General features: G+C 52.5%; 1 protein-coding gene across 2 annotated transcripts in view; it reads right to left on the reverse strand.

Annotated features, from left to right (window-relative positions):
* Nucleotides 1-457: 457 nt before the first annotated feature.
* The window catches only part of ILK (integrin linked kinase), an 87,909-nt gene continuing 65,414 nt past the window's right edge, over nucleotides 458-22,952 (reverse strand). For both annotated transcript variants that reach the window (XM_073559816.1, XM_073559817.1), the window contains exons 2-13: nucleotides 12,727-12,841; nucleotides 12,485-12,650; nucleotides 11,279-11,374; nucleotides 11,045-11,141; nucleotides 6,680-6,763; nucleotides 6,356-6,441; nucleotides 6,176-6,285; nucleotides 5,041-5,168; nucleotides 3,407-3,528; nucleotides 2,303-2,402; nucleotides 1,853-1,983; nucleotides 458-1,667 (exon numbers count right to left, since the gene is read on the reverse strand). In XM_073559816.1, coding sequence (XP_073415917.1) covers nucleotides 1,518-1,667; nucleotides 1,853-1,983; nucleotides 2,303-2,402; nucleotides 3,407-3,528; nucleotides 5,041-5,168; nucleotides 6,176-6,285; nucleotides 6,356-6,441; nucleotides 6,680-6,763; nucleotides 11,045-11,141; nucleotides 11,279-11,374; nucleotides 12,485-12,650; nucleotides 12,727-12,815 — 1,359 coding nt within the window. In that variant the 5' untranslated portion in view covers nucleotides 12,816-12,841 and the 3' untranslated portion in view covers nucleotides 458-1,517. The remainder of the gene's footprint in view (nucleotides 1,668-1,852; nucleotides 1,984-2,302; nucleotides 2,403-3,406; nucleotides 3,529-5,040; nucleotides 5,169-6,175; nucleotides 6,286-6,355; nucleotides 6,442-6,679; nucleotides 6,764-11,044; nucleotides 11,142-11,278; nucleotides 11,375-12,484; nucleotides 12,651-12,726; nucleotides 12,842-22,952) is intronic.

Raw genomic sequence — 22,952 nt, forward strand, 5'->3', positions numbered from 1 at the left:
GTTTGTTGGGCTTTCCATGCAGGTGCTGTGACTGTCACACAGCCGCGACAGCTGCGGCCACAATCAGATGTTCAGCCGGCAAGATCCAGGAAGCCGGGTTCCCGCTGTAGCTTATTCGGCAACCGCTATAGCTTGCCGAATAAGCGGGGACTGAAGATATTCACTCAACTTTATCACAAGGTTAGAAGAGAGCGGATGGCGGCCCAGAAGCCGATCACTATTCAGCTCATCAATAGAAAGAAACGGAAACCAGAGCTGGAGGACACACTTGGCAGTCCACCGGCATCTAAAGACTGTGTACACATTCCCGGCCGGTGGGAAGAACGTCCTGCCACCTAGGAACAGTTGTGATCCACTACTCCCATCATCCAGCTGTGCACTATGGCATTGTGCAAGAGCCGTGGCCTCCAGAGCTTCACCGGCAGCAGTACGGGACACAGTGGGATGACCACGCCCGGAGCTTGTAGAATATTTATTAGGCCATCACAAGGTGCACAAGGTTAATTTATATATAAAAAAATACATTTCTCTGCTCCTGCAGAAGAGCAGGAGGAGGTGGAGGCCGGAGAGGCTGCGCGCACGGGCCTCCTCCCCCGCAGGTTACGGTGAGAGGCGGTGAGATATATACACGTATACATGGCAGAGCAGACGTTATACACAGGTGTGGAGCAAAGAAGAGAGGGCTCTGTAATACACTGCCCAAGGCACACAGTAAAGCCCGGCTCCTGGCGGCAGGACACGCAGAGCAGTGGCAGCGCTTCATGTAACATACAGTAAAGCCTGTGCACAGCGGTTCTGTCCCCCGTCCTACAAAGACCAGGGACGGCTTCTCACGCCGTCTGGAGAGAAGCGCTCCTGTCACTCGCCCTGTGGCTGTCATCAGTCTGGAGCCGACTGCCACTGTGGACCAATATGGAGGCTCAGGGTGGACTCCACACTGAGGACAATCGAGGGAACACTGAAGACACCCCCGACACCTCGCGGATCAACCGTCTGATCGGAGAAAGGGTCACATACAACACAATCGGCCCCGGACCGTACTGGAGGGCCACATAAGACCTCTGAAAATAGAGCCTTTAGTACATGAAGATTTGGAAGACTCTGCCGTCCGACCCGAGAAGATGCTACAGAGACGGCAGCAATGTACCGTGCTGACAGAAGCACACAAAGCCTGACGGGACAAGAGACAGTGGCCTGCAGATCTCACGTGCGTGTCTGAATTCTGGCATAGGACCACTGCTCTGAGCATCACGGGCAGGGAATGGGGGGGAAAGAGTCCATGGGGCAATCTTCATGGGTGAAGTCTCCTGTGACAGATCATGTGGACCATGCCACCACCATACACAGCGGACACCACAGGATCCCACAAGGCACTTGTTGATGATCAGGGACAGGTGATGCGCTGGGCAGGGCTAGAACATGCTACTCGGAAGGGGGGGGGGGGGGTGTCCGCTGCAACACGGGTCCGCTGTGGTGGTTTTGCATAGTCAGGAAGGGTTGAGGAATCAATGGAGCAGTTACTTGTCTTGCATCTTCTCCAGGATCGGCACAATCATATCAAACTTGGGTCTTTTGGCCGGATCCTCATTCATACAGATCTTCATGAGCTTGCAGATATGTGGAGAGATCCCTGGAGGAATGGTGGGCCGTAGACCCTCCAGAGAGACCTACAACATAAGAGTATAAAGATGGTGAGAAGACCCTCCCCATACAACCCAATGAGATGAGTTTTGGTGATTGGACGGCTAGAGACCCCACAGAGATCTAGGACATACAAATTTGGAGGGATCTCTCCACCAGCTGGATTAGCCTGACATGGAGTCGTTCTTGCGGAGGTCAGGGGGTGACCTACCTTCATCCCAATCTCCATGTTTGACAGATCTGCGAAAGGCACCTCTCGAGTCACCAGCTCCCACAGCAGAACAGCGAAGCTCCACATGTCGGCTGAGCGGCGGTTGATGTCCTCCGGCCGTTTCTGGAGGGCTGGAAACATCAGAGATGAGATTAGCAACAGGAACAAGGTGAGTAAATTCTTATTTCTCATCCAGGAGGCAGCCAGGTCTCCATTGCTCCGGGACCTCTTCTATATTTGCAGACACCTAGACCAGAAATGGTCCCATTAGGGAATGACGCAGACAGGTCAAACCCTTCTCCGTGCCCCCTGCCGAGGTCAGTGAGTGATAACATGACAAGGGGACACACACAAAGAATAAATCTGATGGTGCATGGTCAGACAACGTGGCAGGACAGGAGGGCGGACAACACCTGGAGGACACCACACAGTGAGGGGTAGGACAAGTACCTTCAGGGGCAATCCAGGCTGGGCAGTACATACGTCCTGGACACTGGAAGGAAAGCTTCACGTCCGCCATGCTTATGCGAGCCGTCATATCTTCATCAATCTATGGAGGACATAAAATGGAGAAAAATAAAGACTGTCCCAGGAGCCATGGACCAAGGAAAGGCCCTGACCAGGAGGAGAGTCACTGACGCCAAGGAGCCACAACCCCCCCCTTCCCACACAGGGCGAAGCACTACCGCTGAGGAGCCAGAACCCCCGCATCCCCCACGGGCGAGGTACTACCGCCGAGGAGCCACAACCCCCCAATCCCCCACGGGGTGAGGCACTGCTGCCGAGGAGCCACAACCACTCCCCCATAACTCCGGAGAGAGGCACTGCCGCTGTGGAGCCACAACCACCCCCCCCCCCATATCTCCGGGGAGAGTCACTGCCGCCGAGGAGCCACAACCACCCTACGTACCTCTGGGGAGAGGCACTGCCTCCGAGCACCTCACATACCTCCGCGGAGAGTCACTGCCGCCAAGGAGCTATAACCACCCCCATACCTCCAGGGAGAGGCACTGATAAGGAGGAGAGTTACTGCCGCCAAGGAGCCACAACCCCCCCTTCCCCCACGGAGCAAGGCACTGCCACCGAGTGACCACAACCCCCCCTTCCCCCACTGGGTGAGGCACTGCCGCTGAAGAGCCACAACCACACCCCCATACCTCTGGGGAGAAGCACTGCCGCCGAGCCACAACCACCCCCCATACCTCCGGGGCGCGGCACTGCCGCCGAGGAGACACAACCACCCCCCACACCTCCGCGGAGAGACACTGCCGAGGAGGAGCCACAACCACCCCCTCATACCTCTGTGGAGAGGCACGGCCATAGAGGAGCCAACCCCCCCCCCATCCCCCTGGGGAGAGGCACTGCTGCCGAGGAGACAACATGGCTGTCTGTGTATCCCAATTCACCTTAGTCTCCTGGGACCTGTGAGTATGTGGACATTGGTGATCCCTGTGATCACAAGATCTCTGCAAGTCTGTATGTAGTTTCACGTCTTGACAGTAACACTAGACAAGGTGGAGGCGATCTGCTGATTACCAAGAGCCTGGCACTCACCATAACACTGCGACTGTTCAAATAATGGCGAGGAATAAGGGGCTCCAATGTGTGGAGGAAAGCCATGCCACGGGCGATGTCCAGGGCAAACTTCACTGCCTGGCACTGATCCACAACCAGATCTGTGGCGAGAGGATGAGACCATGAGGAAAACTACAGGCCAACCGCTCGCCACTGCTCAGAGATCACATTACATTCCCCTCTGCTGTTCATAGATCACCCTACATTCCCCCACCCACCTGCCCCATAATAAGCATCTGCCCAGAGATCACACTACATCCGCCCCCGCTGCCCAGAGATCACATGACATCCGCCCCCGCTGCCCAGAGATCACACTACATCCGCCCCCGCTGCCCAGAGATCACACTACATCCGCCCCCCGCTGCCCAGAGATCACGCTACATCCGCCCCCCGCTGCCCAGAGATCACGCTACATCCGCCCCCCGCTGCCCAGAGATCACGCTACATCCGCCCCCGCTGCCCAGAGATCACACTACATCCGTCCCCGCTGCCCAGAGATCACACTACATCCGCCCCCGCTGCCCAGAGATCACACTACATCCGCCCCCGCTGCCCAGAGATGACACTACATCCGCCCCCGCTGCCCAGAGATGACACTACATCCGCCCCCGCTGCCCAGAGATCACACTACATCCGCCCCCGCTGCCCAGAGATCACGCTACATCCGCCCCCGCTGCCCAGAGATCACGCTACATCCGCCCCCGCTGCCCAGAGATCACGCTACATCCGCCCCCGCTGCCCAGAGATAACTCTACATCCCCCCCCAGAGATCACACTACATCCGCCCCCGCTGCCCAGAGATCACACGACATCCGCCCCCGCTGCCCAGAGATCACACTACATCCGCCCCCCGCTGCCCAGAGATCACACTACATCCACCCCCGCTGCCCAGAGATCACACTACATCCACCCCCGCTGCCCAGAGATCACACGACATCCGCCCCCGCTGCCCAGAGATCACACTACATCCACCCCCCGCTGCCCAGAGATCACACTACATCCGCCCCCCGCTGCCCAGAGATCACACTACATCCGCCCCCCGCTGCCCAGAGATCACACGACATCCGCCCCCGCTGCCCAGAGATCACACTACATCCGCCCCCGCTGCCCAGAGATCACACTACATCCGCCCCCGCTGCCCAGAGATCACACTACATCCGCCCCCGCTGCCCAGAGATCACACTACATCCGCCCCCGCTGCCCAGAGATCACGCTACATCCGCCCCCCCTGCCCAGAGATCAAGCTACATCCGCCCCCGCTGCCCAGAGATCACACTACATCCGCCCCCGCTGCCCAGAGATCACACTACATCCGCCCCCGCTGCCCAGAGATCACATTACATCTCCCCAACTGTCCACAATTACCATCTGCTGAGAGATCACATTACATCCTCCCCGCTGACCCATTATAACCATCTGCCCAGTCATCACACTACATCCCCCCGGCTGCCCCATAATAAGCATCTGCCCAGAGATCACATTACATTCCCCTCCACTGCTCAGAGATCACATTACATCTCCCTCTGCTGCCCATAGTAAGCATCTGCCCAGAGATCACATTACCCCAATGCCACCCCCACCTTTGCCCCATATCGCGATGCCCAGATACTCACTGGTTCCCTCATGCAGGACGTTGTACAGGGATCCGTACGGCATCCAGTGGGTGATGAGCACCGGGTGTGGGGCCGGTGGTGACTGACAGGCGCCCAACACGGGGAGAACATTCGGATGGGAAAATATCCTAGAGGAGGAGAGAAAGGACATGTGACCCATGATGTCATGAGAATACGGGTCTGTGTGGGTGGACCAACAACTCATAGTGCACCGGAATACTGCAGCCCCACAGCCCAGCGAACGCACCGCGGGCCCCACAGCCCAGCGAACGCACCGCGGGCCCCACAGCCCAGCGAACGCACCGCGGGCCCCACAGCCCAGCGAACGCACCGCGGGCCCCACAGCCCAGCGAACGCACCGCGGGCCCCACAGCCCAGCGAACGCACCGCGGGCCCCACAGCCCAGCGAACGCACCGCGGGCCCCACAGCCCAGCGAACGCACCGCGGGCCCCACAGCCCAGCGAACGCACCGCGGGCCCCACAGCCCAGCGAACGCACCGCGGGCCCCCTAGCCCAGCGAACGCACCGCGGGCCCCCTCAGCCCAACGAACGCACCGCGGGCCCCACAGCCCAGCGAACGCACCGCGGGCCCCACAGCCCAGCGAACGCACCGCGGCCCCCCTCAGCCTAGCGAACGCACCGCGGCCCCCCTCAGCCAAGCGAACGCACCGCGGCCCCCCTCAGCCAAGCGAACGCACCGCGGCCCCCCTCAGCCAAGCGAACGCACCGCGGCCCCCCTCAGCCAAGCGAACGCACCGCGGCCCCCCTCAGCCAAGCGAACGCACCGCGGCCCCCCTCAGCCCAGCGAACGCACCGCGGCCCCCCTCAGCCAAGCGAACGCACCGCGGCCCCCCCTCAGCCAAGCGAACGCACCGCGGCCCCCCCTCAGCCAAGTGAACGCACCGCGGCCCCCCCTCAGCCAAGTGAACGCACCGCGGCCCCCCCTCAGCCAAGTGAACGCACCGCGGCCCCCCCTCAGCCAAGTGAACGCACCGCGGCCCCCCCTCAGCCAAGTGAACGCACCGCGGCCCCCCTCAGCCAAGTGAACGCACCGCGGTCCCCCTCAGCCCAGGGATGCACCGCAGCCCCCCTCAGCCAAGTGAACGCACCGCGGCCCCCCCAGCAGGAACTTACCTCAGTTTGGGATACTCTTCGTTGAAGTCTCGGCTCTTCCTGGTGCTCCAGTCCCGAATCTTTAGGACCTTGATGATTATGTCGTTGCCCTGCCAGCGCCCTTTCCATAGCTACAGGAATGAGAAGGTCACCATCAATATCACCTCTGCCATCTTCCTACGGGGCCTCATCAGCACTCACCTCTCCAGAGTGGTTGTCATTCAGCTTGTGGCTGAGCAGCAGCTGCTTGTAGTCGATCCCGGCCTGTTTATTCAGAGTACCGTTCCCTGCAGACAAGATGGAGAGAGGTGAAGTGCGGCCTAGACACCCCCGCAGGAGCCATCACCAGGACAGAACACAAAAGAGCAGAGATGATGCAGCCTGGTCCCAGTGCAGACCATCCATGGACCAGAGCCAGACATGGAGGGCGGCCACCAATATCACCCAGGCTGCTGAGCAGGACTGGATAGGGGGCAGCAGGGTACCCCGGGGGGCTGAGGTTACAGCAAGAGGAAGGATCCTCACGTGGTCGAGTTCTGGTTGTTCCTTTCCAGAATGTGTCTTTGTAAGGAATTCTACTCATACTCTGCCCCATCTTCTCTGCCCGATCTGTGGGGGCAAATGTACAAGTTATCACAGTCGTATAGCATGCACTAGACGCAGAGTCATCCCACACTGCTCCATATACACAACTATCGGCATCTAGAGAGTGTACCCACACCGCTCCAAACGTACAGCCATCATCACCTGAGCACAGTGCCTACACCACTCCAAAAATACAGCTGTCACCACCAGGACACTGACTACACTATACCAAATGTACAGCCATCACCACCCGAGCACGGTGCGTACACCACACCAAATGTACAGCCACCCGTACACCATGCCTACACCACTCCAAATGTACAGCCATCACCACCCGAGCACAGTGCCTACACCACTCCAAAAATACAGCTGTCACCACCTGGACACTGACTACACTATACCAAACGTACAGCCATCACCACCCGAGCACGGTGCGTACACCACTCCAAATATACAGCCACGCGGACACCATGCCTACACCACTCCAAACGTACAGCCATCACCACCCGAGCACAGTGCGTACACCACTCCAAAAATACAGCTGTCACCACCTGGACACTGACTACACTATATCAAATGTACAGCCATCACCACCCGAGCACAGTGCGTACACCACTCCAAAAATACAGCTGTCACCACCTGGACACTGACTACACTATACCAAACGTACAGCCATCACCACCCGAGCACGGTGCGTACACCACTCCAAAAATACAGCTGTCACCACCTGGACACTGACTACACTATACCAAATGTACAGCCATCACCACCCGAGCACGGTGCGTACACCACACCAAATGTACAGCCACCCGTACACCATGCCTACACCACTCCAAACGTACAGCCATCACCACCCAAGCACAGTGCCTACACCACTCCAAATCTAGAACTATCAGCACCTGAGCACAGTGCCTACACCACTCCAAATATACAGCCACGCGGACACCATGCCTACACCACTCCAAACGTACAGCCATCACCACCCGAGCACAGTGCCTACACCACTCCAAAAATACAGCTGTCACCACCTGGACACTGACTACACTATACCAAACGTACAGTCATCACCACCCGAGCACGGTGCGTACACCACTCCAAAAATACAGCTGTCACCACCTGGACACTGACTACACTATACCAAACGTACAGCCATCACCACCCGAGCACGGTGCGTACACCACTCCAAATATACAGCCACCACTCCAAACGTACAGCCATCACCACCCGAGCACAGTGCCTACACCACTCCAAATATACAACTATCAGCACTTGAGCACAGTGCGTACACCACTCCAAAAATACTGCTGTCACCACCTGGACACTGACTACACTATACCAAATGTACAGCCATCACCACCCGAGCACAGTGCGTACACCACTCCAAATGTACAGCCATCACCACCCGAGCACGGTGCCTACACCACTCCAAATGTACAGCCACCCGGACACCATGCCTACACCACTCCAAATACACAACCATTGCCACCCAAGCACAGTGCCTTTGTAGGGAGGAGGACCCCCAAAGGTTGTCTGGGCCGGAACCAAGGGAACCACCATCTGGGTTCCTAGGGAAACAGTACCCGGGGAACAAAGGAGGAGAGCAGATGACTGAGCATGACTGGGCAGCAAGGGAAGGGGCGAGTATAAAAAGGAGCAGGGGGCGCGCAGAGGAGACAGTTGGTGGTACGCCAGACACTGAACAAGAGGCTGTGGGACTGTGAGAGAGCTAGAGTGGCCAACGGTGATCAGAGAGGAGATTATCAGTGCCCGTCAGAGAGGAGGTACCGAACTTACCGACCAGAGACTGTCACCGCCCGCCAAGTTGGGGACACGACTTGCCCATGGTCGTCCGCAGCCAGTACCGCTGTGCTCCAGCCCGTTGCGGCCTGTCCGCCGTCTCCCGCGGCCGCTTAAATCCTGCCCGCAGTGGCGGCCTGCCCGCTGCCGCCCTACTAAAGTCCGCAGTTGCAGCCTGTGCATCACCGCTCAGGGCTGCCATTACCCCGCTACAGTTGGCAGTTGGGGCCTGCTCCTCGCCTACGGAGAGACTCTTTGCACAGGCCCAGTCCATGCGCGTGGCCTACCAACCGCCACTCTTCCAGACTACGTCACTACCCTGCTTGGGGGGACTGGAGTCCCCATGGACTTGCTAACGAACGGGACCCTGCTGTGGCTACAGGGGGTTACCGCAACGAAAGACTCCCTTAGGGCCTGTTGTGCCCCAATTTCTCCTGGGTGCTGGACACCTGAAGACTACGACAGTTGCTCAACAGTTGGGCCCAGCGGCTGCGACGTCAAAGCAGCCACATCAGCGACACCAAAACAGCCACATCAGCGACACCGAAACAGCCACATCAGCGACACCAAAACAGCCACATCAGCGACACCAAAACAGCCACATCAGCGACACCAAAACAGCCACATCAGCGACACCAAAACAGCCACATCAGCGACACCAAAACAGCCACATCAGCGACACCAAAACAGCCACATCAGCGACACCAAAACAGCCACATCAGCGACACCAAAACAGCCACATCAGCGACACCAAAACAGCCACACCAGCGACACCAAAGCAGCCACACCAGCGACACCAAAGCAGCCACACCAGCGACACCAAAGCAGCCACACCAGCGACACCAAAGCAGCCACACCAGCGACACCAAAGCAGCCACACCAGCGACACCAAAGCAGCCACACCAGCGACACCGAGGAACGACAGGAAGGATAAGTTCACTTTAGGAAATAAGGACCCGTAGTTGGCCGTTTCGTGGCCCCATAATAGCTGGCCTTGCTGGGTCAGTCACATTCTCGTTAAAGAAAAGTGTTATTGTTGTTGAGTCCCTGCGAGGACAATTAGTGTTACCCCTTTTTGGTTGCTCAGTATAGCCCTAGCGGCTCCAGTTCATAAACGTCATTTTTCAAAACAACACTCAGTCTCGTGTCTCATCACTGCATCCTGCGAACCTGCTGTTACCTACACCTTCACCGCTCCAAATACACAGCCACCCTGACATCATGCCTACATCGCTCCAAATACACAACCATCGTCAACCAAGCATCGTGCCTACACCGCTCCAAATATACAGCTATCCACACCTGAGCACAGTGCCAAAACCCTCCAAATATACAGCTATTGGCACCTGGACATAGGGCCTACACCGCTCCAAACATACAGCCAACTACACACAAGCACACTGCCTACACCACTCCAAAAATACAGCCATTGGCATCTGAACACCATGCCTACAGAACAGCCATTGCCACCAGAACACCTCTTTAAATACACAACCATTGCCCCTCGAGCAACGTGCTTACACCACTCCAAATGTACAGCCTTCTCAACCTGAGCATGGAGCCTACACCACTCTAAATATACAGCAATTGACACCCAAGCACCGTTCCTAGACCGCTCCAGATGTACAGCAATCGCTACCTGAGCAACATGCCTACACCGCTCCAAACATACAGCCATCACCAGAACACAGTGCCTACACCGCTCCAAACATACAGCCATCAGCATCTAGACTCGGTGCCTACACTGCTCCAAATGTACAGCAATCACTATTTGAGCACAGTGCCTATACCTCTCCAAATACACAACCATTGCCACCTGGGCACAGTGTCTATGCTTCTCCAAATAGGATAGTCATCATTCTTACACCACTCCAAATACACAACCATCACTATCCGAGCACACAGTGCCTACATTCCTCCAAATGTACAGCCATCACCATCCGAGCACAGGGCCTACACCGCCCCACATACACAACCATTGCCACCCGTGCACCATGGTAACACCACTCCAAACCTCCAGCCATCACCATTCGAGCACAGTTCCTACACCACTCCCAATAAACAACCATCACCACAGGGGCACCATGCCTACACCCCTCAAAATACACAACCAACACCCGGCCACCGTGCCTACACCCCTCCAAATACACAACCAACAACACCCGGCCACCGTGCCTACACCCCTCCAAATACACAACCAACAACACCCGGCCACCGTGCCTACACCCCTCCAAATACACAATCGTTGCCATCCGAGCACCATGCTAACACCACTCCAAACCTCCAGCCATCACCATTCGAGCACAGTTCCTACACCACTCCCAATAAACAACCATCACCACAGGGGCACCATGCCTACACCCCTCCAAATACACAACCAACACCCGGCCACCGTGCCTACACCCCTCCAAATACACAACCGTTGCCATCCGAGCACCGTGCCTACACCACTCCAAACGAACAGCCATCGTCACCCCAACACAGTTATCCAACACATACATCACTCACCCCGCAGCAGCTCACGGAGATGCGGTTTTCCCTTGTCCAGTGGAGTCTCCCCATATTTATTACAGATGTAAATGAGCGCAGAATTATTCACCAGGTCCTGGAAACAAAAACCAGAAAGATGTGGGGAGGGGACGTCACCGATAGGGACCTCACACTTGGAGGACGAGGTGGAGTTATCGGTGGCTGACAGACATTTCACAGTGAGGACGAGTGGAGTCGGGGCCTAGAGTTTACCTCTGCCACTTCATCTTGGCCCCAGAAGCAGGCGTAGTGCAGGGGGGCGTTCCCGTGCTCATTCACTGCATTGGCATCAGCCTTATACTGGATGAGCTGCAGCGAGAAAAGACACCGGTCACCGCCCTGCAGGGGACACCAAACTCCTGCACGTCCGCAGCCACACATTCAGTCCCGGACCAGTCATTGCACCAGCCTACGTGACCTAACACAAGCATGAAAACCCCCAGAAAATATCAGGGCCTCTCTTATAACACCCAAACACCCACAGCCCCCATATCACATATCCCCTAATGCCCATTCATCCTCCCCCGGTATGACAGCCTCCACACCTATTCACTGCCCAATATCACCGCTCCCACACCCATGCATCCCCCCCAGTATCACTGTCCCCACAACCATTCACCCCCCATTATCACCACCCTCCTGCCCATTCTCCCCCATTATCACCACCTTCCTGCCCATTCACCCCCCATTATCACCACCCTCCTGCCCATTCACCCCCCATTATCACCACCCTCCTGCCCATTCACTCCCCCATTATCACCACCCTCCTGCCCATTCACCCCCCATTATCACCACCCTCCTGCCCATTCTCCCCCATTATCACCACCTTCCTGCCCATTCACCCCCCATTATCACCACCTTCCTGCCCATTCTCCCCCATTATCACCACCTTCCTGCCCATTCACCCCCCATTATCACCACCCTCCTGCCCATTCACTCCCCCATTATCACCACCCTCCTGCCCATTCACTCCCCCATTATCACCACCCTCCTGCCCATTCACCCCCCATTATCACCACCCTCCTGCCCATTCACCCCCCATTATCACCACCCTCCTGCCCATTCTCCCCCATTATCACCACCTTCCTGCCCATTCACCCCCCATTATCACCACCCTCCTGCCCATTCTCCCCCATTATCACCACCTTCCTGCCCATTCACCCCCCATTATCACCACCCTCCTGCCCATTCACCCCCCATTATCACCACCTTCCTGCCCATTCACCCCCCATTATCACCACCCTCCTGCCCATTCACCACCCTCCTGCCCATTCTCCCCCCAGTATCACCGCTCCAACACCCATGCACCACCCCCAGTATAATCCCTCCAACTCAACTCCCCAGTACCATCGCTCCCACAACCATGCATTACCACCAGTGTCACCGGCCATTCACACCCCCCAGTATCACAGCCAATACCTTCTGTACTATGTCGCGGTGCCCGTGGCTGGCTGCCAGGTGCAGCGGAGTGTCGTCTCCCCGGTTCATGACATTGATTCGGGCGCCTCTCATTATCAGCATATCCACGATGTTACTACGGCCTTCGCGACAAGCCCAGTGCAGGGGGCTGAAGCCGTGATCATCACTGGACGGACACAGACACTGAGTGAATGCAGACCCCACACACAGGAAAGGCGAAATAGCAGGATGTGCCCACTTACCCCTGGTTCAGGTCATTCTCAGTGTTGTCCAGCCACAGACGCACGGCCACCGCGTTCCCTTCTCGACACTGTGTGAATATGTCATCCATGATGAGGGCAGTCACTTGTCCCGCTCCTGTAAGGAACAGCGGCAGCCATGAGAGGCTCGGACTATGTAGTCGGTACCTTCCCCACAAACATCACTTTCCTGTACAGTGGATCTACGCAAATGAAAAATGAGAGCAGCTGATCGCCACCCCAGACGCAGACAGACCTACAGCCGGATGTGAGCGTTTGCCCGATCCCAGGAGCTAGCGCTGCAATCACAGACAGATCTGCGCTCCTGCAGACGACTGCAAGGAAGGATGTTCCCTTACACCAGAGATCACATCTAACCTCCACCCAAAACAGGCAGCCCACAGTGTAATAGTTAGCAGCACACCCCGAAACGGACGAGGGTCAGCTGAGCAGATGCCGGTACGATCAGTGCCACCTACATCCATTGTCTCCTCATCTGCAGTCATCCTCAGAGTCCTCACAAGTTCTGGTGTCATCAGAGCTCAGAGTCCTCACAAGTTCTGGTGTCATCAGAGCTCAGAGACCTCACAAGTTCTGGTGTCATCAGAGCTCAGAGTCCTCACAAGTTCTGGTGTCATCAGAGCTCAGAGACCTCACAAGTTCTGGTGTCATCAGAGCTCAGAGTCCTCACAAGTTCTGGTGTCATCAGAGCTCAGAGTCCTCACAAGTTCTGGTGTCATCAGAGCTCAGAGTCCTCACAAGTTCTGGTGTCATCAGAGCTCAGAGTCCTCACAAGTTCTGGTGTCATCAGAGCTCAGAGTCCTCACAAGTTCTGGTGTCATCAGAGCTCAGAGACCTCACAAGTTCTGGTGTCATCAGAGCTCAGAGTCCTCACAAGTTCTGGTGTCATCAGAGCTCAGAGTCCTCACAAGTTCTGGTGTCATCAGAGCTCAGAGTCCTCACAAGTTCTGGTGTCATCAGAGCTCAGAGTCCTCACAAGTTCTGGTGTCATCAGAGCTCAGAGTCCTCACAAGTTCTGGTGTCATCAGAGCTCAGAGTCCTCACAAGTTCTGGTGTCATCAGAGCTCAGAGTCCTCACAAGTTCTGGTGTCATCAGAGCTCAGAGTCCTCACAAGTTCTGGTGTCATCAGAGCTCAGAGACCTCACAAGTTCTGGTGTCATCAGAGCTCAGAGTCCTCACAAGTTCTGGTGTCATCAGAGCTCAGAGTCCTCACAAGTTCTGGTGTCATCAGAGCTCAGAGTCATCACACATTCTGGGGTTTGTCGCTTTTTCAAGATTCACCACAGGTTCTCACTGGGATGAGATCTGGAGGGGGGGGGCTCCTAACCGTGGATCCAAAATGTCAAAGTTTTGTTCCCCAAGCCACTAACATTGGATATAAAAAGTCTAAGCCAGATTTTTAGTTAAAACTAAAAGAGAAAGAGCGCAATAGGGTCTTACCCAAGTAAAATGGATATAAATCAAGCTATTATACTCACCAATAACAGGAGAGTTTCAGGCACAAAGGAATAGAGGTCAAGCTGCTGCACATCCAAATGGCCACTCAGTGACCATAAATCATCAGATTTACAAAGAAAGAATTTTTGGATTTAAACGTGCACTGCTAGACAAACGACTCCTTGCAGATTGTATACTTATATACTTTTAATTCCCAACGCGTTTCGAAGTTAACACTTCTTCCTCAGGGTGATATGTACCAGAGGTTCTCAGTGGGGTTCAGCTCTGGAGATCGGGCGGCCATGACAGGGATTGGATGTGGTGGTCTCTTAATTTTTGTCAGAGCTGTATATGTATACACACCCCGCACACACGAGATCTCCCCATCTACCGTACAGTGGGGGAAATAAGTATTTGATCCCTTGCTGATTTTGGAAGTTTGCCCACTGACACAGACATGAGCAGTCTATAACTGTAACATTGGGAGAGAGAATATCAAAACTAAAATCCAAAAAATCACATTGTATAAATTATATAAAATGTATTTGCATTGTGAAGTGAGAAATAAGTATTTGATCCTTCTGGCAAACAAGACAATACAGTGCCTTGCGAAAGTATTCGACCCCCTGGAACTTTTCAACCTTTTCCCACATATCATGCTTCAAACAAAGATACCAAATGTAAATTTTGGTGAAGAATCAACAACAAGTGGGACACAATTGTGAAGTTGAACGAAATTTATTGGTTATTTTACATTTTTGTGGAAAGTCAAAAACTGAAAAGTGGGGCGTGCAATATTATTCAGCCCCTTTACTTTCAGTGCAGCAAACTCACTCCAGAAGTTCATTGTGGATCTTTGAATGATACATTGTTGTCCTAAATGACTAATGAGGATAAATATAATCCACCGGTGTGTAATCAAGTCTCCGTATAAATGCACCTGCTCTGTGATAGTCTCAGGGTTCAGTTTGAAGCACAGAGAGCATCATGAAGACCAAGGAACACAACAGGCAGATCCGTGATACTGTTGTGGAGAAGTTTAAAACCGGATTTGGATACAAAATGATTTCCAAAACTTTAAACATCCCAAGGAGCACTGTGCAAGTGATCATATTGAAATGGAAGGAGTATCATACCACTGCAAATCTACCAAGACCCGGCCGTCCCTCTAAACTTTCATCTCAAACAAGGAGAAGACTGATCAGAGATGCAGCCAAGAGGCCCATGATCACTCTGGATGAACTGCAGAGATCTACAGCTGAGGTGGGACAGTCTGTCCATAGGACAACAATCAGTCGTACACTGCACAAATCTGGCCTTTATGGAAGAGTGGCAAGAAGAAAGCCATTTCTCAAAGATATCCATAAAAAGTGTAATTTATAGTTTGCAACAAGCCACCTGGGAGACACCAAACATGTGGAAGAAGGTGCTCTGGTCAGATGAAACCAAAACCGAACTTTTTGGCAACAATGCCAAACAATATGTTTGGCGTAAAGGCAACACAGCTCATCACCCTGAACACACCATCCCCACTGTCAAACATGGTGGTGGCAGCATCATGGTTTGGGCCTGCTTTTCTTCAGCAGGGACAGGGAAGATGGTTACAATTGATGGGAAGATGGATGAAGCCAAATACAGGACCATTCTTGAAGCAAAACTCTTGGAATCTGCAAAAGACCTGAGACTGGGACGGAGATTTGTCTTCCAACAAGACAATGACCTTAACAGAGAAACACCCCCAAAACATAAGTTTTCCACCTACATGCTTGACAGTGGGGAGGGTGTTCTATGGGTCATAGGCAGCATTTCTCTTCCTCCAAACTTGGCAAATTGAGTTAATGCCAAAGAGCTAAATTTTTGTCTCCTCTGACCACAGCACCTTCTCCCGATCACTCACAGAATCAGCCAGGTGTTCATTGGCAAACTTCAGACGGGCCTGCACATGTGTCTTCTTGAGCAGGGGGACTTTGCGGGCACAGCAGGATTGTAAACCTTTACGGCGTAATGTGTTACCAATGGTTTTCTTGGTGACTGTGGTTCCAGCTGCCTTGAGATCATTAACAAGGTCCCCCCGTGTAGTTTTAGGCTGATCTCTCACTTTCCTCATGATCAAGGATACCCCACAAAGTGAGATTTTGCATGGTGCCCCAGATCGATGTCGATTGACAGTCATTTTGTGTTTCTTCCATTTTCTTACTATTGCACCCACAGTCGTCCTCCTCACCCAGCGTCTTATGGTTTTGTAGCCCATTCCAGCTTTGTGCAGGTCTATGATCTTGTCCATGACATCCTTACAAAGCTCTTTGGTCTTGCCCATATTGTAGAGGTTAGAGTCTGACTGATTGAGTCTGTGGACAGGAGTCTTTTATAAAGGTGACTATGTAAGACAGTTGTCTTTATCCTCTTTGCCTCAAAGCCTGTTTTCACCTATCTGACCAGGCCAAATCTGACCCCTGTCCTTTATGAGGTGATAACTCTGGAGCCTCCATGGATCCCGGTGATTCTGACATTGTTTTCTCCTGACATATTGTTCTTCATGTTAGTGGGAACATTTCTTCGATATGACTTGCATTTATTAAAAAAACGGGTGAAAATTTTTTAAATTTTGCAATTTTCACACTTAATTTTTATGCCCTTAAATCAGAGTCATATCGCACAAAACACTTAATAAGTGACATTTCCCACATGTTTACTTTACATCAGCACAACTTTGGAATTTTTATTTGTTAGGAAGTTCTAAGGGTTAAAAGTTGACCAGCGATTTCTCATTTTTACAACAAAATTTGCTAAACCATTTTTTTTTTAGGGACCACCTCACATGTGAGGTGACTTGGGCTAGGTTCACACGGCGCTAGGGGCATCTGCCTAACGGATCCGCTAACGCTGAGGCCATTTTTGACATCTTTCTACCGCACGGCAGCATTTCGTTACCATGTGTTCGCCATTCAGGGCTATGCCCAGAGAACGAGTCCGTTCGTTGTGCGTTACACCTAATGCACCCCGGAACGCGCGATCTCGGGTGCAGCATAAAGGAACGCTGAGTTTGGCCTGCATTCGGATGCGTTACTATAATGGCGGCCAGTGCGCGCGATAACGCATCCGGTCCGTAGTGTTACTGCCGCTATGGAAACACATGGCCATAACGTGATGTGAACGCGGCCTTAGAGGGCTCTATAGGACAGAAAATACCCAAAAGTGACACCATTCTAAAAACCGCACCACATTCAAGAAGTTTATTAACCCTTCAGGGGCTTCACAGGAAGTTTTGGAATGTGGAAGAAAAAATAAACATTTACTTTTCTTTCACAAAAAAAATTCCTTTATACCTATTTTTTTTTTTTTTTTTAAACTTTCGCAAAGGTAAAAGGAGAAATTGCTCCATACAATTTGTTGTGCAATTTGTCCTGAGTACGCCGATATCCCATCTGTGGGGGAAAACTACTGTTTGGGCGCACAGGAGGGCTCGGAAGGGAAGGAGCGCCATTGGACTTTTAGAACACAAAACTAGTGGACACCATGACGTTTGGAGAGCCCCTGATGTGCCTAAACCGTGGAAACCCCCCACAAGTGACCCCATTTTGGAAATTTTAACCCTTTGGGAATTCATCTACAGATGCAGTGACGATTTTGACTCCATGCAGCAGAGTTACTCTGGACCCTGTCTGGCCTCTGTTCAGCGGTGTCCTTTTCAGAAGCGCACAAACCTGTGGCCCACGACACTTTTACATAATCCTAAAAAGATGGAAACCGCTGGATCACCGGTCAGACGGCGTCCACAGTGCCTCCTAATCGCCGCCGGTATAAGGGATTAGACGACTTTACCCTTCGGGTCAGTGAGGTTACAGTGATACCAGATTTATGGCGGTTTTTATGTTTGGCGGCTGTCGCACGCTAAAAGACGCTTTTTATTGTAAAAATGGTTTTTGCATCACCACATATTGAGAGCTATAATTTTTCCGTATTTTGACCCACCGAGTCATGTGAGGTCTTATTTTTTGCGGGACGAGCTGCCGTTTTTATTGGTGCCATTTTCGGGCACGTGACAATTTTTTTGATCGCTTTTTATTCTGATTTTTGGGAGACAGAATGAACAAAAATAATGAAGGAGTTGCTTTTGTGTTTTTTATACTGTTCTGCACGTGATAAGGCGGTTTTATCCTTTGGGTCAGTACGGTTACAGCGATACCTCATTTATATCATTTTATGTTTTGGCGCTGTTACACAATATAAACTTTTCTAGAAATAATTATTTTTGCATCGCTTTATTCTGCGACCTATAACTTTTTTATTTCTTCGCTGATGACGCTGTGTGGCGGCTCGTTTTTTGCGGGACAAGAAGACGTTTTCAGCGGTACCATGGATATTTAGATCCGTCCTTTTGATTGTGTTTTATCGCACATTTAGTTTGGCGGTATGATGATAAAAGCATTACTTTTTGCCTCTTTTCTTTTTTTACGGTGTTCACTGAAAGGGTTATCTAGTGGGACAGTTTTATAGGTCGGGTCAATTCGACACAGCGATACCAAACATGTACTTTTATTGTTTTGTCTTTTTTAATCTCTATGCATTGTAGATTGAAGGCCTGCAACATGGAAGGTACTGGATAGAATGTATCTGAGCGGCTGAGCCCCCGAGGGAGGGACGGCCAAGCGCCCCCCACCCCACTGCCGCCGTCGAAGGAGGGACGGCCGAGCTCCTACCTGCCGCCGTCGAGGGAGGGACGGCCGAGCTCCTACCTGCCGCCGTCGAGGGAGGGACGGCCGAGCTCCTACCTGCCGCCGTCGAGGGAGGGACGGCCGAGCTCCTACCTGCCGCCGTCGAGGGAGGGACGGCCGAGCTCCTACCTGCCGCCGTCGAGGGAGAGACGGCCGAGCTCCTACCTGCCGCCGTCGAGGGAGAGACGGCCGAGCTCCTACCTGCCGCCGTCGAGGGAGAGACGGCCGAGCTCCTACCTGCCGCCGTCGAGGGAGGGACGGCCGAGCTCCTACCTGCCGCCGTCGAGGGAGAGACGGCCGAGCTCCTACCTGCCGCCGTCGAGGGAGAGACGGCCGAGCTCCTACCTGCCGCCGTCGAGGGAGAGACGGCCGAGCTCCTACCTGCCGCCGTCGAGGGAGAGACGGCCGAGCTCCTACCTGCCGCTGTCGAGGGAGAGACGGCCGAGCTCCTACCTGCCGCCGTCGAGGGAGAGACGGCCGAGCTCCTACCTGCCGCCGTCGAGGGAGAGACGGCCGAGCTCCTACCTGCCGCCGTCGAGGGAGAGACGGCCGAGCTCCTACCTGCCGCCGTCGAGGGAGAGACGGCCGAGCTCCTACCTGCCGCCGTCGAGGGAGAGACGGCCGAGCTCCTACCTGCCGCCGTCGAGGGAGGGACGGCCGAGCTCCTACCTGCCGCCGTCGAGGGAGAGACGGCCGAGCTCCTACCTGCCGCCGTCGAGGGAGAGACGGCCGAGCTCCTACCTGCCGCCGTCGAGGGAGAGACGGCCGAGCTCCTTCCTGCCGCCGTCGAGGGAGAGACGGCCGAGCTCCTTCCTGCCACCTTCGCGGGAGAGACGGCCAAGCGCCCCCCACCCCACTGCTGCCAAGGGAGGGACGGCCGCGCTCCTACGTGACGGAGGTTTGGCCCATGACTGGGTGGGTTTACCATATAAATCAAACAGGTCTCAAGTCATGACACACACAATTTCCTTGAAAAAGCTAAAAAGGCGAAACGTGCGTCGGACTCCAGGAATTCTGTGAGCAGGCGATTAGATGGGTGTGTGCTCCTGTTACATGGGATTACCAGCATGGGGATTTCTTCCTCTATATGGCGCTCTGCACTTTACAGACCACTATGGGTCTAGGTGGATATTATATGCTGACATGCTGATATATTTTTCCACTTTACCATTACCTGTGTCCATTCCTTTATTCCTGTATTTGTGTGTATTTCACTAGGGTACACATTCCTTCCTCTTAAGGCCCCTTTACATTTAGCGATGCACCAGTGATCCGACCAGCGATCCAACCGGCGATACGACCCGGTCAGGATCGCAGGTGCATCGCTAAATGATCGCTAGTGAGCTGTCACACAGGCAGATCTCACAGCGATGCAGCAGCGACGCAGCGGACGACACCTTTCACACACCGCGATCCTGACGTCCTCCCGCCCGCCTCCAGCGTCGCTCGTCTCACACAGCAGGAAGCGCCCGACGAGAAATGGAGCCACGCGATCAGCGACGGACAGCAACGGACAGCGAGGGAGCCGGGCGGAGGTAAGTATCACACATAGCGATGTCACTGTGTGTAAAACCCCCTTTACTTGTATTTTGTTTCTCTATCTATGATAAGAATTTACTTATTTTAAAAGTTTTATTTATGATCACTCTCTCCTTGTGAGTGGTGTGCGCAGGATACTTGGTATCCACCCTTTGGTCTATGTACTTAACACATGCTGGGAAGTCCTTTATGCTGAAGGTTCCCCTACCACATTAATATGTTTTTGGACATTTTAGTGGTTGCACCTGTATACAGTATACATACACCGCCCCCTGTATACAGTACACCCCCCCTATATACAGTACACACCCCCCTATATACAGTACATACACCTCCCCTTATAAAAAAGTATTACATCCCCCTACATACAGTACACCCCTCCCCCATATACAGTACACACCATGATATACAGTACATCCACCTCCCCTATATACAGTACACACACAACCCCCTATATACAGTACACACACAACCCCCTATATACAGTACACACACAACCCCCTATATACAGTACACACATCCCCCTATATACAGTACACACACCATTATATACAGTACACCTCCCCCTATATACAGTACACACACATCCCCCTATATACAGTACACACACCATTATATACAGTACACCTCCCCCTATATATACAGTACACTTCCCCCTATATACATAGTACACCTCCCCCTATATACATAGTACACCTCCCCCTATATACAGTAGATTCAAGATTCAAAGAAGCTTTATTGGCAGGACTAAATACACATTAGTTTTGCCAAAGCAGGTGTACAGAAGGGAATAGGGATAGGGACTGTAGGGATGTTGGGAAGGGGCTGTAGGAAAGGTGGATGGGGCAGATCCAGGATGGGGCTATAGAAGTCCATGGCATAGGGAAGGTGTGTGTATATATATATATATATATATATATATATATATATATACACACACACCGGGGTACAGGAGTCATGTGATGTGTACACAGCTCTATATATATATATACACCGGGGTACAGGGGTCATGTGATGTGTGCACAGCTCTATATATATATATATACACCGGGGTACAGGGGTCATGTGATGTGTACACAGCTCTATATATAAATATACACCGGGGTACAGGGGTCATGTGATGTGTACACAGCTCTATATATATATATATATATATACACACCGGGGTACAGGGGTCATGTGATGTGTACACAGCTCTATATATATATATATACACCGGGGTACAGGGGTCATGTGATGTGTACACAGCTCTATATATAAATATACACCGGGGTACAGGGGTCATGTGATGTGTGCACAGCTCTATATATATATATATATATATATATATATATATATATATATATATATATATATATATATATATATATACACACCGGGGTACAGGGGTCATGTGATGTGTACACAGCTCTATATATAAATATACACCGGGGTACAGGGGTCATGTGATGTGTGCACAGCTCTATATATATATATATATATACAACGGGGTACAGGGGTCATGTGATGTGTACACAGCTCTATATATATATATATACACACCGGGGTACAGGGGTCATGTGATGTGTACACAGCTCTATATATATATATATATATACAACGGGGTACAGGGGTCATGTGATGTGTACACAGCTCTATATATATATATATATATACATACACCGGGGTACAGGGGTCATGTGATGTGTGCACAGCTCTATATATATATATATATATATACACACCGGGGTACAGGGGTCATGTGATGTGTACACAGCTCTATATATATATATATATACACCGGGGTACAGGGGTCATGTGATGTGTGCACAGCTCTATATATATATATATATACATACACCGGGGTACAGGGGTCATGTGATGTGTGCACAGCTCTATATATATATATATATATATACACACCGGGGTACAGGGGTCATGTGATGTGTACACAGCTCTATATATATATACACCGGGGTACAGGGGTCATGTGATGTGTGCACAGCTCTATATATATATATATACACACCGGGGTACAGGGGTCATGTGATGTGTGCACAGCTCTATATATATATATATATATACACACCGGGGTACAGGGGTCATGTGATGTGTACACAGCTCTATATATATATATATATACACCGGGGTACAGGGGTCATGTGATGTGTGCACAGCTCTATATATATATATATATATACACCGGGGTACAGGAGTCATGTGATGTGTGCACAGCTCTATATATATATATATATATACAACGGGGTACAGGAGTCATGTGATGTGTGCACAGCTCTATATATATATATATATATATATACATACACCGGGGTACAGGGGTCATGTGATGTGTGCACAGCTCTATATATATATATATATATACACACCGGGGTACAGGGGTCATGTGATGTGTACACAGCTCTATATATATATATACACCGGGGTACAGGGGTCATGTGATGTGTGCACAGCTCTATATATATATATATATACACCGGGGTACAGGGGTCATGTGATGTGTACACAGCTCTATATAT

Source organism: Dendrobates tinctorius, unplaced genomic scaffold (genome assembly GCF_039654945.1).
Source record: "Dendrobates tinctorius isolate UK_male_01 unplaced genomic scaffold, ASM3965494v1 ptg000275l, whole genome shotgun sequence".
In the NCBI taxonomy this organism is placed as follows: Eukaryota; Metazoa; Chordata; class Amphibia; order Anura; family Dendrobatidae; genus Dendrobates; species Dendrobates tinctorius.